Genomic DNA, 16605 nt, shown 5'->3' on the forward strand with positions numbered 1-16605 from the left:
ACTTTCTTTGCTCCTGTGTAATGCGAGCCTGTCAGTCCGCAGCTGTGTTGCAGACCTGACCACAGAGTAGCATGCACTTTAGCGTTGTGGCTGGATCCACTCCTGTAGCTCATTATCCTTTAAAATCTGTAGTTCTCTGTGGTGGAGGGAGCAGCGCCTACATTCGATCATTAGAGCTGCAGTGACGTACAGTGTAGGAGCTTATTTATGTCAAGTTAATGGGTTTTAACTTGGATCCCTCCAATAAATAACAGATGCAATGTTGAAGCACATTGGAGCAGTGTGGGTGTGTTTATTTTTTATTTTTTGTGAAAATTCATATTTATTGTTTCTTTTTCTAACATAAAGGTCAGTAGGACTGGCCAGTCCAGCTAGGCTGAGTTGTTAGGACATCTTTCAGCGGTCAGTCTGCAAAGGTGTTTCTCATGCATCTATCAGCATTATGTAGCTTCAGTGGTCTCTCTGAAAATGCAACAATATAAAAAAAGGCAGCATTATTCAAGGAGCAATAATGTAAGATGTGGTTTACAAACCTGCTTATGAAAATCAATGATTGATTGATTGATTTTATTCTTTCAAGCAAGTAAAGATAGTCGACATGTCAACACACATAATTTCACACATATCCAACAAATGCTAATCCCTTATCAATTTGCTTATACCTAGTACGTGCTTGAACAGAGTAGGAAGAAGTCAGACTTATCCAGTCCTACCCCATAACATCATCTTACCATCATTGGTTTGCAAGCAGTATCTCTACATAGATAATTTTGTTCTACACCACACAAGTAATATACTAAAAAATTATTAAGATTGTTAACATTCTTACATAATTACATGATGAAAATGTCCTTTCTGTTACAAACCACTTAGGTGTTGTGCCGACTTTAACAACGGTGTCACCGTAGCTGGAGCTGCATCCAGTAGTAAGAAAGAAACATTTTATAAAAATCCATCTTCCATAGAGCCTTCCTGTGTGGATGCATGTTTCTTTATTGTTTTCACTGTCAAGTGACAGTTCCCTGGATCCTAACTGCAGTTTACCAACAACCCTGTCAACTACATATCATTAAAACTCCCAGGCTGAGATGGAAAATGGTGTCCATCTCTGGCTGAAACTGTAGGTAGCCCAAAGTCTTAATTTGTCTTTACGGGCATGTTTCATGTGACAAACCTGACTTTTACTTTTCAGTTGCTTTCATGTTTACATAGTTTACTATTCTTTTATTTAATGGGAAATGGCTACAGTTCTGGCCAGATGTGTGACTTTTGATGATCGAACATGCCATCCATGGTTTAAAAACTACTGCTGTCTCTGATAAGCAACCATAAGCATAGAGTACACAATACAGTATGGTGTATTGGATGATGAAGAATCAATTCTTGTGTTTAAACTCATACAGTGGATGAACTCAATAACAAACACCTGCATGGTACAGTATAATGCAATTTCATCTAACAAATCTTACATTTGCAAAACTAAACCGTTCTTGCTTAGGCTTTGTCAGGGGTTAGGTGCATTTTGAGGCTGTCTTTTGTGGTTACTGTACTGAACTGCACTTTACTGTGAGGTGTTCTTGTTATTTTGTCTACTCCCTGTTTTGCTATTTTCAACAATCAGACAGATACCCAAATAGAAAACGCCAAAAAAAAAAAAGAAAATACATACTGTATATGACATAAACCTAAAGTGTCAGATTGTTATTGGCCGTCCTTCATACACTGTTTTAATGTTTTTGTTAATATTTGATTAGTTAATTACATAATCTATTCAGATGCACAGTAGGCTACCTGATGTTCTTTCCTGGTCAAAACCCCTGTCACCTTAATATGGATGACACTTGCATAACAGAGGTTAGTTACAGTTATAGCCAAAGGCAGTTTGATCTGCTCTTTGCTTCTCTGTCAGCTTGCAGTAATCAGACCCTCACAGGACTGTGCATACATGTAGCGTCTGTGCATATCCATGTCTGGTGGTTTATGTAGTCTGCATTGTTCGATCCTGAGATTGGAGCTTGTTTAGTTATGTTATATATACACACACAAGTATATATAAATTCATGTGCCAAATCCAGTTCTTGTTTAGTCTGAGCCATTCCAAAGTCATGTTTGTACTTTAGGTAACCTTCTGTACAAGTCAGTATAAAATAGTTTCTCTCCAATAGTCCCTTGTAACTGGTGCCATTAAATAAAACTATTCAAACTTGAAATAAACATTGAATGAAAAGGTGATGTGGCTCCCCCCTGTGGCTTTGTGGAACAACTACTTCAGGACACGTTGCTCTTCTCTAGCACAAACATTTTCTGAATATAGACTGGTTTAAGCAATAAGTCATTAATAAACTTTTGTGTCTTTAATATAAAGAATTAAGATGTACAGAGTGAAAAGTTCTCCATCAGTCAATATAAAGTCTGGACCCAATGAAAATAAATGTATAAAACATAAATGTACAATTTTAACAGGTTCAGTAAACAGTTGGGATAGAACATATAAATGCTTTACAACAATTACTAACACCTACTGTTACATGGTGTTTTAAAAGTCCAGATGATGGGCCTAGCTTAAGTGTGAAAAGGCCGGCTTTAAGAAGGGCCGCTGGTTGGTCTGAGGGGTCGGGGGAGCCAAGATGCCCGGTGTCCTGGCTGTCGATCCATTTCCTGCGGAGCTCCTGCCCCTAGGACCTGCGACTTTTGATCCACCTCTGTAGGTGCCCGATGACCAGGACTTATTACTGCTATAGCCTCGACTGAACCCACAACAGGGCAAAAGATATGGGAGAAGAGAAAAAAGTTTCAGGTATGAACTGAAGCTTATTGCTAAACATAATTCCAACTAAATGATGAAAGGTGACACGATACAAACCCTTTAGAACTAGCACTTGTGTTGCCATATCCTTTTCTCTTCTTGGAATACTGGAAGAATGGAGCTTTCTTCCTCTTCTGTCCTTGTGGGGCCTGATTACGGAAGTAGGTGGAGGATTCCGTGTCGTCCTCGTCATTAAAATCTACGCTTGTACGTCCTCGTGTTGTGTCTATCCACCCGTCTCCACCACTGTTGGTCTGTTCATCTGCTACAGAAACAACAGCTGATTCATACCACAATGTGCAAACAACAAATTAAAAAGGGGTAGGGGGGGTTGAAAGTTGAAAGTATGTCCCTTACCTGGCAGCTGCCATTCAGAGTATTTTTGTAGGACCTGGATGACTTCAGCTCCATACTTGTCCAGTTTGTCCTCTGTTACCCCATCAATTTGCAGGAGGGCCTCAGGGTCAGAAGAAAGCTTCTCTGTTCATGGGGAAAAATAAAATGATCAAGTTTTAAAATGCTAAGTTTATTGTACAAGTTTTTGTATTTGAAACTGTCTTAAAAGTACCAGCTATCTTTTTCAAGGTGGCAGTGGAGAATATGTTGTAATAGTGAATGCCAAACGTTTTCCCCAGCTGCTTGCACAGGTCTGTCAGCTCCTTCAGACACTCCTGAACCATCTCCTCTCTCTTGGAGATGTTTTTGGCCACAGCAGCTTTATGTTTCCGGATGCTAGATGCACTCTCTGTCTCATAGAACTCCACCTGTGGTGGGACAAGTGTCAGTTAGTGTCTAATGTTTTGATTAACATCTAACACTTCAATACGTCTAGAGTGATATTCTAGCTCTTCACACTGTCATAAGGATGTTGTGGGACCCATTACCTGCATGTGTCCAGACAGCACATTCATGGCTTTTGGCCCAGCAGAGATATATATCACAGCTTGACCGTTGACTGTGATGTAGAGGTCCTCAACCAGAACGTTGTCCAGAACCAGCTTTTTGAAGAGACGGTCAGCATTATGCCTGGAGTAGGCTCCTCCTATGCCAAACATTCCCACCTGTATCTTGGCAGATTTGGAACCTAAAAAAAAAATAAAGGTTTCCCCAACAGGAACATTCAGTGCAATTCTTTATACATACGTTAGTTTCACTGCAAGTATGTGCATGTACTATACCTAGGAAGATGTCCACCAGCATGTTTAGTGTCAGCCGGTTTTGCTGAGCAGTCTTGCCAAACCTTGCTCCAACTTTCTCGCAGTTCTCCTGGACAAACCTCACAATCTTCTTCACATCTTCAGTAACGTTCCTTATCTTGTATTGCTGCACACAGGAATGTTCAAGCGGTTACTCAAATGGAACCAGCCAGGTAGGTTTTCTGAATTTGTGGTGATTATGTGATGAATAAAGAAATGATTCCTACGTTGGGTTTGGCACAGTTGTCACAGCTGACATCGGGGTGGTCCTTGCAAAAGCTTTTGTTGAACTTCAGCTCCCCAAAGTAGGCGAGCAGCTGAATTCTTCTGCACTCCATCATGTTCTCACAGAAGTGCACCATGCTGTGTAGGTTGTTGTAATGAGTCTGCTTGGTGTGTCTATCACCTTCTCTGTCCACTGCAATAAAAAGAACCATGTAAGTCTACATGACTAATATATACAGTTAGTCATTTGGATAGTTAGGAATGACAGAGAAAAGAAAACATATTGAATAATAAAAAAAAAAAGACTGTTCTTTTTGCCACATACTGCTAATGATCCTCTTGATGCGGTGAGCATCGGCGTAGGAGTAGAAGAGAATGCAGTGAGAGATGTCTCCATCTCTGCCAGCTCTCCCTGACTCCTGGTAGTAACCCTCCACTGATTTGGGCAGACTGGCATGAATCACATAGCGCACATCAGGCTTATCAATGCCCATGCCAAAGGCTATTGTGGCACAGATGACCTGGCAGACAATGAGGAACAGTGAAACAAGAGCACATCTCAACTTCTACTTCTAACATTTACTAGTTTGCAAAATGTTACCTTTATTTTTATGTGCACTACTCTGTATCAGGTGCCCTCTATATTCAGATCTGACCTCACCTGGCAGCCGTCTTGATTGATCCACTTGCTCTGCACATATTCTCTGTCACCGTCACTCAGGCCTGCGTGATATGACAGAGCTAAAATCCCGGCTCTCTGCAGACTCTCAGCCATGGCATCGCAGTCATTACGGGACAGGCAGTACACAATACCAGAGTCACCTGAAACATGAGAGAAGGTGGTTAACAAGCATATGATAAATCCAGAGGAGGATCCCTACAGCAATAACTCCAAACATGGTCATTCTTTCATTTCCTAAAATGCTACTTACAAAAGCAGCTAATCATTTGACAAAAACATGGATTTTAAATGACTGTCAACATAAGTAAGAAATTTACAGTCATCTGATTATAAAAACTTCTTAAACTGCAGCAACCAAACAGCAACATATTTATCAGATCAGATGCAACATAATCTAAAGGAGTTCTTAACTGCAGGCTGACCGTTTCCCTGAACTGCTCCAACATTATTTATGCATGACAGACCTCAGCATGTGTTCACATACAAATCTGGGTTGACTTTTCAACAGATAAAACAGATACTGTACAACAGCGCTCTGAAAATAGCAGGAATTGTACTTCTGAATTATTTACGTGGGTAGTGCTTTTTGATCCAGCTGATGCAGTCCTCATCAACCTTTTTGGGTTTCTTGGGCAGCACAGCATACTTCAGGTTTATTCGGTTGAAACTCATGGTAAACCTGGAAATATATTGCATGGAAAATGTGCAGTTACTGTTGGCTGAAACAGAATCACAGTTACACTTCTGAGACGGAGCCTAAAATCTAACACATACACCTGCGGCCGAGTCATATTCAGCTGGTTGAGGATGTCTTTCTGGACACGGGGAGTGGCCGTCGCTGTCAGAGCCATCATTGGCACGTTGGGGAATTTCTGACGCAGTTCATGCAACCTCTTGTAGTCTGGACGGAAATCATGACCCCACTGAAAGATTTAAGGTCATGGGATGATTCATAATGGCTGGTGCGAAAATAAGAGCTTTGCAGATTGCATATATGGTAAAAGCTGAGGAACACACCTGACTGACACAATGAGCCTCATCTATGACAAACCGTGCTAAAAGCCCTCGCTCGTACAGGTTCTGCAGGGCGGAAATCAGCCTGGTACTTGCACTCACCTTGGGGGGAAGAAAAGATGCACCAGTGTGGAGTAAAAATCAGTTACCAACAGAGGTTGCAACAGACTCTCTCATTGTCCATCATTTTGATGGAGGGTCATAAAAATATCAATCTATTATTAGGCTACCTATCAATTTAATTTTCATTTTTAATGATATTTAATATGATTTAATTTTCTTTTATTTTTCTTTATTCGTTTATGTAACAAACTTATGTCCAGCAACTTTTCACATCAGCACCACAAAGCAAATGTGAACATTGCAATTTCATAAAACTAGACAATTTCCATTAAAATATGAAAAGTCTGGCCAACTGAATTGAACTCAGCTGGCCTGCTATAGCCTAGCCAGCTGCAAAGGCAAATGTCATTAGGTTTTGCACCTTCAGACAGATGACGTCTCATGGCTGTTATAGTTTTGATGTGAAAGCTGAACCAGTGCTCTGATGCCACAGTGGAGGCTGGACTTGCCAGATGCACTTCAGCCAAAGCTCTGAAGTTGGGGTTCATTTCTCATGGGAAGTATTTAGAAACTGCTCTGAAAGTGGGATTTCCTAGTCCTGAAGCACTCCATCTGCTACCTGCACTCCTTCTGTACCAGAGGTGCAGCACCCCTCTGTGATCCATAGAGGTCACAGACGTGCTCTGTGCCCTCCAGTCTGTGGTTCTTCAACGCACTGTCAGTTCCCGATTAGGTAAATGCTTGACTATGGTCTCAGTTGTTCTTCATTTACTGCATCAGTTACTCTTTCTCCTCACCACAGCAATTATTGAGCTTTTTAGGAGCCTAAGTTAGGTTGTCATCAATTTTCTAATCTGTCAAAATTACAGATGACCTTAAAATTTTGTTGTCATTTTTTAAAAAAAAGAAAAAAGTCAGTGACAAAATATTCAGTTAACGCAGCCTCTTTTTACCAATCATGTTACTGTATCAAACAAGAAAACAGGTTTAGAGCACAAGTCATAAATTTCTCACCTTTTCAGGAGTGACATAGAGCAGTTTAATGATGGGGTCTTTCCTGGAGAGCTGCAAATAAATCCTCCCTGCTTCACTGTCACTTTTCTCACCAGACAGACTTGTTGCTGGAATCTGAAAAGTGGGAAATCACAAAATATAGGATGCGCATTCTGAGTACCACACATATTGTAACAGCTTCAAGCTGTACTTCACTCAGATCAAACTGACAAGCAGAAGCAAACATACTTACATCCAGAGTAGTGAGTTTCTGGATCTGGTCTACAATGAGGGATTTGAGTGGGGAGATGACCACAGTGACTCCTGGTGACACGCAGGCAGGCAGCTGGTAACATAGACTTTTACCGCCACCTAAAAAAGCATCAGTTAGAGAGACTGGGACTTCACTGCAGTTGTTGCACAGCTATGTGTGTATCTATCATGTAAGACCTGTGCCAACCTGTGGGCATCAAAACAAAGGCATCTTCCCCCAGAACTGATGCATTAATTGCTTCGAGTTGATTAAATCTGAACTGATGAAGACCAAAACGCTTGTGAAAGATCTTCATCATCTCCTGTGAGTGGGGGAAGTTGAATCCTCGGAAACGATCGTGGGCTGGGTTTCTATAGGTGGGCTCTGCAGTGAGAAGCAATACATTTGAGTCAGTAAAAATGCACCAGACCATAAAACCACAAAACAATTTTTCAAAATAAGCATCTGTATTTAGCATAAATCTTATAATCACTCCTCAAACTAAAACAAAATGTTCTTACTAAGACCTTATATATTAAATACAACAGACCGAAAAATTAAACTGTCATCTTGTTTTTCCACTGCTGTTTTGCAGTTCACATTTTCAAAAGATAGACATGTCACTTGATGCAAACAAGCTTGTAGGACAGGTAAAAACAAAAAAAATGTAATTTGTATAAATTACACAAATGACAAATGATCTGCATTTTGGGTTTGTAGGTTAAATTTAGCACCGTTTACCCATCCCGCCTAAACGTTGGACCATATATAAATGCAGAAGCTTGGGCCAGGTAAGTAAAAGTTCCTGCTCTGAGATGTTTCATAAACACAAGCCCATATTTTCCCATGCCATGCTGGCTTACCAGGGGAGCAGAACTTTGAAGGTTTTGGTGCAGACACGGGTGTCGCTGGTTTCTTCTCCCATGAAGATTTGCTTGGTCCCCCTTCTTTCACTGTTGTAGTCACAGTGCTGGAGTTTTGTCCCAATGCTGATGAAGTTGGGGGTTCATCAAAGTAATCAGGGATATCAGAGTCATTAAAGTCATCTATGTCAAAGTCGTCATTGTAAAAGTCACCTAGTTCTATGTCTTCAGAAGCTGTGATGGCTGCTGGAGTTTTCAGTCTGTTCTGAACAGTCTCTGGCTTCTTGGGTGAAAAGAAGAGATCTGAATCATTCAGGTCTGTGCTCAACTTCTTAGAGAAATTAAAAGATGGTTTTGTGTCACAGATACTCTCATTTTCAACATACACTGTCCCGGTGTCTTCACTGAACAAGGGATTAACATCAATAACACTGTCAGAGTGATCAGATTCCACAGAGATCACTGAAGATCTCCTGATCAGAAGAGGTTTCTTGGAGTCCACAGTCACAGAGCTGCTGGATGACATGACACTAGACATATCACCGGTAGAAGATGATTTTTCTTTTAAGCTAGGTTCAGATATCACAGTGCTGTCAGGCTGCTGCATCTTCAACAAAGCTTCACCACCTGTTGCAAGAATCCTCTTCCTGTAGGACAAAAGCAGATCATTGCAAATATACTGGGATATTAAATAATACAGTACAGTATGAATAATAAAAGTGTTTTTCACTCAAATGTACACACCTTTGAGCCCTCTTTAATAAAAGCTCATTTCCACATGATAGACCTATAAGTTCGTACTCGGGGATGGAATCAACCAAAGAACAAATGGACTCCATTATGATGAAAAGTTGCTCATCTGAGAAGTGGCGAGAAAAAAAGAAACAAAAAGTCTTGATTTGATGAATAAAACATGTATAAATGACTGAACAAATGAGAATGGCATAGCACCCACTTGTTTTGTCTTTTGAGTGGTGTTCAGAAGGTTCATGTAGTGCTGTGATGAGTCCTTTTGAGTGCACTGCACTGTCACTGAATTCAGTATCAGCTGAATTATATCTGTGAATTAAAATAAAGACAATATATATTAGGCAAAATATGTCTAATTTTCAGGTCAAAAAGCATATGCACTAAAAGAGGGAAGACGCTGCTATAATAACATACACTGGTGCAAACCCTTGGCAGTAAAAATGTTCCTACTACAATCACTGCACCATAAAGCGTAATTTCGTGTTTATACCAACATGTGGATCTTAGCTGATAAGTTTACATAACCAAACTAAAAAAAGAAATAGTGCCACTAATACACCTCCTGTTTAACAGAGTTTGGAGGAAAAGCAGTATCTAGCCCCTGCCTGTACAGAGCAGACACTGTAAAATGTCTTATAACAGTGTGAACTCTAAATTTAGCTGAGAAAACAAGTGGATCTCAACTGAACCAATAACAGTGTAATGTCTGTGTGAACAGTTATTGTACAAACACCTCATCCGAGCTTGAAGCTGGTGGCATGAGACTACATTGGCTGATACATGCGCAACACACCTGAACCACAGATCAAACTGCTGGCAGTCTGGTTGCGCTGTGAGTAATGTAGGTGCCAGATTTTGACAGTACAATTCATTAACTGTGTTATGTTTTGATGACAGAACACTTCACATACACATCAAGAATCGTATACTTCATTACCAAGTATACACAGGAACTCTTACGAACACAGGTAAAAATGCATGATAAATTTAAAAGCTGACCTTGTCCGCAATGGAGTAGTAGTACGAGAGATCTCATCTTCGATCGGTGAAGGGGGAATGCAACCTAGGTCATCGTCAGCCTCTGAATTATCAAACTCCAATACCTTTGGGTCAGTCCATTTTATCTTATCATCTAAAAGGCAAAAAGCATCTAGTATAGCCTGTGTGTTTTAAGAATAACTGAATGAATTTGTGTCCAAATACAATACAAGTGCAGCAAAAAAATGCCATGTTACCTGCCCTTTCTACAAACGGCTCAGGCCTGACATCATCTTCTTCACTATCACTCATGACAGGCTTCACATTTTGAGCAGGAGCACGTCTTCTGGTCATTTTAATAGGGGAATCCTCCAATTCAACCTCTGGTGGGTCCTGAATCACACTAGGTCCTGGTGAAACTACAGCTTTTTTGACACTGTGCTCCAGTTCATCTGTTTCCATACAAAACTGTTCACTTTCAGAGAGACGAATCTTGTTTGTAAAACTTTTGTCTAAAGCAGGGGCATCATGGTTTACTTTCCTTGTGATTTCTGTTTTTTCTTCACTAGGAGATGACACTGGCTTGCTACTCTTCCCTGATTTTTCTGAAGTGAATGAGTCATTTTTAGCTTTGGCAGGAGTTTCAAAGTCATCAAAATCATCCCAGTCGTCCATTGGGAATCCTGGAGATGCATCTAGACTCGTAGAATTGCCTCCATTTCCACTAGTAACCTGGTCATCATATTTAGTTGGAGCTGTAGTCCCCAGAATACCAGGTGAGCAGGTACCTGCTGGGCTAAGGGAGTCCACCTTGCCTTTTGAACTTACAGGGAAGAAGCGGTTGATTTTTGTTGACTTTTGAGGTCTCTCAATCTTATTTGAAAATGTCAACGGAGATTTAGTCACCAAACTGTTCTTAGGGATATTTACATTCCTGTTTGCGAAGACATTTGGGCTGATTACCTTGGCTGGTACTTCCACCTTGGCTGTACCTGATGGGGACTTCTTCTTGAAAGAAAAGCCCCTAAAAAATACACAGGTGTGGAATTAGCAAAGTGTGACATAACCGTTAAGAGCAGGGGTGTAATGCCATTTGATGATAGTCACATTCTATTTTTGTGCTTTTACTTTTTTTCTTTGAAAAGAAAACATCTGGAAAGAACATCTCTTTTTGTATTTGTATTCTGTGGCAGTTAACAAGCACGTCGGTATAAGAATTAACATTTGCAAACCAGCCAAAGACACACTGCTGATTGTTCCTGAGTATCACAATTCATTTTAATGCATCCAGGTATCAGTAGCACAGCTACGCAGGTGAGAAGCCATACGATTTCAGTGGGTTCAACTAATTCCACCCAGGTCTATGGTATAAAATCAATGACTTGCGAGGGGCTTAACTTACCGGGTGTCAATTATGTCTATGGCTACACTAAACCCTGAAAACAATAGTGGAACACAGGACACACACTGCATTACTAGTTTTGGATTCTCTAGTGACACAAACACGGAACATTCACACACAGCAAATCAATATAGTCTCTAGGACAGACCAGCATTAAATGTTCTATAATATATAACGTTATAACTTTGTTGGGCATGCTAAAGCGTGTTTATTAGTTAACGCTAGTTAGGATAGCGGTCCAAAGCTAACGGTTAGCTGGTGTTTTCGAGTTCGAGCTCACTTTAGACCACTTACCCCGTTTTGGGTTTAGCCAGAGACAACTTGCTCTGAGCAGCACTGCTGTGCCTCGCCAGTTGCTCTTCCAGGTTATTCTGTGGAACACTGGACATTATTTGCAACAAGATACGCCAGTGTGCTACCCGACTAACGTTAGCTAGCTAACTTATCAGACTGAACTCAGTTTACAAAGTAGCTAATGGCTCTTTCTGCAGCATTGCTCGCGACTGGTTTATCCCACCGCTGGGTTGTATTCCATTAAAGTTCAATAAACTAAGACAACTTATCTACTAATTTAACCGGTGCGTTGTACTAGCGTATGCCACAAAACACAACGTGATATTGCCTTTGCGCCCATTCAACAGTATCCTTATTGACAGATAAGACGCTACTGGGAAATGTAGTCTTACGACATATGCGGCCTCGCCTTCTTTTTCTTCTTCTTTTGGGTTTAACGGCAGCTGGCATCATACACTGTGCATTCCTGTTTTTTACCCTCTTCGATGTCCATTCCTCTCAGTATTCTGTACTATGCACTCGCTCTCAAAAAGGCAAATATTGCTTTTTGCCCTCTACACTGTCTCCATGTTTAATTGTAGGCTACTAATTCTATTGATATCATTAGTACTACTATGGAATGAGTGTGCATAGTACTACCATGCACACTGATTTCTACTAACCCTATATTCTACAGCTTTGTGATCATCGCTCTCCTGTCTTCTATATCTTCTGCATAGCCTATTAACTAGTGATGGGCAGATGCAGCTTCATGAAGCAATGAGGCTTTTCATCCAATTGGTTCACTCCAGCGCAAAGCTTCTTGAAGCTTCATTTTTATCTACTGGATGCAACAATATCAGTTGGCATGAATTTGAAGTGTGTGGCATTTTGCAGAAAGCCTGTGAATAAAACTGTCAGCAAAATAAAGAAGTATGCAAAACATGTATATTGTAGTGATGGCAGTATACTGTGTATATATATATATACTGGCAGTATGGAAAATGATTATTTGGAAGTGATGAAAATGGAAATGATTATTTACAGTGTCTCCAAACTGTCACTGACCGCAACTCTCCATCAAACACCCACATTTTGAATGGAGCCTGAGGGGTTTATATCACTGTCAAAACTCGCGGCAAAATCCGAACCACTTCCTGAATCAGTCACGTGGTACAGCCGGGTAGCGAGGTTTCGGACGTCATCATTTTCAGCTCCTCACCTAAATGACGCAAGCCTCGATACGCGCATCGCGGAAACGCCCCCTCCCCTACTCGGCACACGCTTCGAAGCCTCGATACGGAACGTCACATCACTACTATTAACTAGTAAGATATATTCTGCTGTTTCACTTTATTCACACTGGTGCACTTCTGGTAAATCCTCATTTTGCTAAAAGTGCATGACATATATACTACAAAACATTTTTAACCCCTGGATTTGAAAGTGTTTATTATTTTACTTAGGTCTGGACCCCAAAGTAAGTCTATGCAGGTTTTGTCTGCAGCACTTACAGTATGCCCCCTACTCATGTTGCAATGATCCAGTTTTGCTCTTATTAGATTGCATTATATTTTATGCTTGCAGGAATATTAATCTTACAGGTCCCTGTGAGATAAAACAAGTGTGCATTCTTTTTCTATAGGTGCTTTTGGTAATGATAGAGGGCAACATGTTATCATGAAGTACGCCTTCCTTAATTATTCTTACTATAGCCATCATATTTGGGCTCCCTACAGGCAGCTGCAACTACTGTACAGTATTTGGTGATGAAAGATTCAAATAAACAGATTTAATAGATTAGATTTTATTTGTGATTTCAGCGGTGAATTTTGATTTGATTTTGATTTTATTCTTTCAAACATGCAGAACAAATGACATCAACTTCTTCTTCTTCTTCTTATCTCCTTGGATTTCCCGTGGAACAAAGGGCCTCAACACACACACATAATTACACAAAGCCAACCACTGCTAATCCAGAATCAGTTTGCTTATACCCAGCACATGTTTGAATGGAGTAGGAAGAAGTCAGACTTATCCAGTCCTACCCCATTGCTGTGATGAAATCACACCACAGGGAAAGATGAGCAGGCAGCGAGTCCACACATGTTCTTCCCACGTTCGATGAGGAAATATCTGTAAGAGGAGACCATTGTTATTATCTTTTTCTGGTTGTATACATGTATTAATTGTACGTGGTAAAAGTGAAGGTTTACCCATCAATCCCCCAGCCGGATCCCCATGAGTTCTTTACTATCCAGTAAGGCGTGCCGTTGTTTTCTCCATACCCGACTGCTAGAACAGCGTGGTTCACCTTGTCTGTGGTGTTGTGGCATTTAGTGCTAAAAGCAGGAAGAGAAGTGAGTTACAGTATCCAACTTTAAACATTATAAAAAATAAGGAATTAAGCCATTGCTAAAACTAAACAGTTCACATTGCTTTAACTATCACCAGCATTAAAAGAATGTGCATACAGTATAATGCCATGAAAAGGACTGTACTTAAGTACTTGTGTCAATCTAGTGACCATACTCTACACCTCATGTTCATTGTTGGATGATTTATAATTGTAAAAAATAATTCAAGAATTCCAAGAATCTTGAATCTTTGAATTATGTCTGTGACGCCCTCTCACCTTGTGTACACGCCCTGCTCATAATGCATGAAGTCACTGGTCACCTCAAAAGCAAAGCTAACCGGATTGCGGGTGGCGACAGCATCCACCATCTCCATCTCATTGTACTGATAGATAACAGAAAAACTTCATCACTCACAGGCATTCACCAAAGGCAGCTAGTCTGAAAAAAGACACTAATGTTCACTCACTGCTGTTATGTTCACCACTTCCTTCACAAAAGCAGCTGCCAGCTCTGGTTTATACTTGCACTCGCTTCCCTGATTTAACAAAAAAGTAAAAACATGCCATTTCAAATGTGTCATTTCAAAATCCGTTTTGTTTATAATTTAGTTTTGCTCATGTTGAAGGATAACTGATCATTTAGTTACAAAAGCTTTATATGGATAGTCGTCCTCTGTCATCAGTCCCTTGTTGTACAGAATGTATTCAAATGCTTGGCTGGGAAGTCCACTAGAAGACAAAATAAGACCTTTTTATAAAAATCTGACAGTACTGTTGTGCATAGTGGCAGCTATAGAGGAAGTAAAGAAATTTGACTTATACCCATTACATCCATGATTGTTGAAGTCCTGGGCACAGTCCACCAGCTGTTGTTCTGACTACGCAATTGTAAAATTAGGAGACAAAGGTGAATGAAAAGAGCACAGTTCAAGATTACAGCAAACACTGTTTGTCTGACCATGACAGAGGTTCTACATTTTTAATATGATAGCAGCAGTTCTTATAGAGAAATAAAAGAAGGTCACCAGTGGTATGAGCTTCCCAGTTGCAATAGCAGTAACAGACTCCAAACAGCCGGTTGTTGAAAAAGTCCAGCAGCTGCCACAACTTCCCTTTGGTGCACAAAAAGGTAAAAAGACAAATAAGGTTGTATTGAAATAAGTATGTATGGAAATAAATGTGCAGACAACAGTCAGGCAAAATCCAGGAACTGATCGCAACACGAGTTTGGCATTTTTTATCAATCTGTAACAATAGGGCTTTTCAGGGAATACATTTTGGCATGTTACACTAGGAAAAGCACAGCTGTAAATAATAAAATGAATGATGGCTGAATTTGTTGCTGCAGTTTCAGGGTTCTTGTACTGTCATGACTTACTGAGAAGACTATTCAACAGACCGGAGCTCTCGTTAATGTTATTAACATTTGTGCCTTGTCTACTGTGAAAAAGACCTATTATGGTAAAACTACACCAACACAACCATTATCAAGAACACCACGTGCATATTACTGCATGTTTCTCTTTAGTTTCTGTTGTGAAAAAGCAAAATGCAAACTAAACTTAGTCTAAACTGCTACTACATGTCAAAGACAAAATGGTCTTCTGCTGTATGGAGAGTGATCCCGTGCTTCTTTAGATTTAGGACTTGACTTATGTGTTTGCTTGATGATCATCACCACTATTTTTTTCCATTTTCTTTTCTATCAACTAAAAAAAAAAGATGTCTATTTTGAAGTTCACTTACTTAAATCTCACCAACCTGAATTTTGATAGTTTTGCAAGCATCAGACAACTATTGTTTCTTTATTGTTCATGGATGGATCAAATTCATAGTCCTTTTTCACTGGAAACATTCTCAGAATTGTCAAAGAAGGTAAAAAATATAGGTGAAATTAACAACATTAACAATGGCGCCAATTCAGCAATTACCATACTTAGTTACACGTGTGTTTGCCATGTGAAAACCTGTTCTGATTCCATGCAACATACTAACTGTATACTCTGTACCTATATATTTAATATACTGTTTATTTATTGAGGTAAAAAAAAAGTCAGCTCAAACTTTAAAATGTCTTCTGCTCTGTTAACAAGCAATACATGCACTGTGACCTTTGAGATCAGTAACTGATAATAAAATGTCTGTGGAGTTAAACATCACCTGATTCTTCACAGGTGTCAAATAGTTCCCTTTCTTCCTCCAGTCAACAGAGTCCGGATATGGTGCATTACTGCTGAAGTAGTTTCCTTTGGTGGCGGAGCAGTTCTGTGAAAGGCAGTATGTACGGTGGGTACGGAAAGGATTCAGACCCCCTTAAATTTTTCACTCTTTGTTATATTGCAGCCATATGGTTCAGCCCCACTGCAGGAAGAGATAAACACCAGGTCAATGTGTTTTACTGTAAACCCTATCAGATTAAATAGTGAAGGCTATTCCTACTTGTGTAGGAGTGATTTCCTTCATTGTGCTTGTCAATCCTCCTCTTGTTGTCAGTGAATATCTGGAGTCTCTCATAGTACTCCTTCATACTGTACACTCTGTTGTACTGTACATGAGGGGGATTTAAAAAAATGAATTATGTTTATATTATGGTAGCAGGAGCTCAGCAACACATGGGTAACAGTCTACTGTAACTTTCTCAGCTCCACATATGGCAACTATTGTATAATCTGTTAAAGTACACACAGTGTTTGGTTATACTGTACCTGTGCCATCCATGACTTGAAGGGAAACTCGTCTGAAAATTGT

General features: G+C 40.0%; 2 protein-coding genes and 1 long non-coding RNA gene across 6 annotated transcripts in view; all 3 read right to left on the minus strand.

Annotated features, from left to right (window-relative positions):
- Positions 1-356: 356 nt before the first annotated feature.
- On the minus strand, positions 357-11908 carry blm (BLM RecQ like helicase). Of its 4 annotated transcripts, none has more exons than XM_020611276.1 (22): positions 11520-11907; positions 10081-10847; positions 9845-9977; positions 9051-9154; positions 8840-8954; positions 8096-8742; positions 7440-7616; positions 7233-7351; positions 7001-7114; positions 5927-6025; positions 5684-5832; positions 5482-5588; positions 4889-5049; positions 4553-4748; positions 4230-4420; positions 3985-4129; positions 3691-3890; positions 3375-3570; positions 3164-3286; positions 2864-3071; positions 2523-2747; positions 357-462 (listed from the first exon to the last, which is right to left on the minus strand). In XM_020611276.1, the coding sequence occupies exons 1-21, from the start codon at positions 11612-11614 to the stop codon at positions 2558-2560; spliced, it is 4236 nt and encodes a 1411-aa protein (XP_020466932.1). In that variant the 5' UTR covers positions 11615-11907; the 3' UTR covers positions 357-462; positions 2523-2557. The 4 variants fall into 4 exon arrangements, with proteins under 4 accessions (XP_020466932.1, XP_020466945.1, XP_020466938.1 ...); XM_020611289.1 differs by lacking the exon at positions 357-462 and having other exon boundaries at positions 992-2747; positions 10081-10696; positions 10787-10847; positions 11520-11906; XM_020611282.1 differs by lacking the exon at positions 357-462 and having other exon boundaries at positions 992-2747; positions 2864-3068; positions 11520-11908.
- A 1642-nt stretch (positions 11909-13550) lies between these two features.
- Positions 13551-16605, minus strand: part of ctsh (cathepsin H) — a 4008-nt gene continuing 953 nt past the window's right edge. Inside the window, exons 5-12 of the mRNA XM_020612728.1 lie at positions 16018-16122; positions 14883-14969; positions 14680-14735; positions 14505-14586; positions 14325-14393; positions 14134-14240; positions 13715-13840; positions 13551-13634 (exon numbers count right to left, since the gene is read on the minus strand). Of these exons, the coding sequence (XP_020468384.1) occupies positions 13565-13634; positions 13715-13840; positions 14134-14240; positions 14325-14393; positions 14505-14586; positions 14680-14735; positions 14883-14969; positions 16018-16122 (702 nt within the window). The 3' untranslated portion in view covers positions 13551-13564. The remainder of the gene's footprint in view (positions 13635-13714; positions 13841-14133; positions 14241-14324; positions 14394-14504; positions 14587-14679; positions 14736-14882; positions 14970-16017; positions 16123-16605) is intronic.
- On the minus strand, positions 16206-16596 carry LOC109967280 (uncharacterized). Its single transcript, XR_002275906.1, has 3 exons — positions 16563-16596; positions 16297-16402; positions 16206-16218 (listed from the first exon to the last, which is right to left on the minus strand). It is a non-coding gene; the product is annotated as an uncharacterized LOC109967280 (long non-coding RNA).

This window comes from Monopterus albus, unplaced genomic scaffold (genome assembly GCF_001952655.1).
Source record: "Monopterus albus unplaced genomic scaffold, M_albus_1.0 scaffold5.1, whole genome shotgun sequence".
Lineage (NCBI taxonomy): Eukaryota > Metazoa > Chordata > Actinopteri > Synbranchiformes > Synbranchidae > Monopterus > Monopterus albus.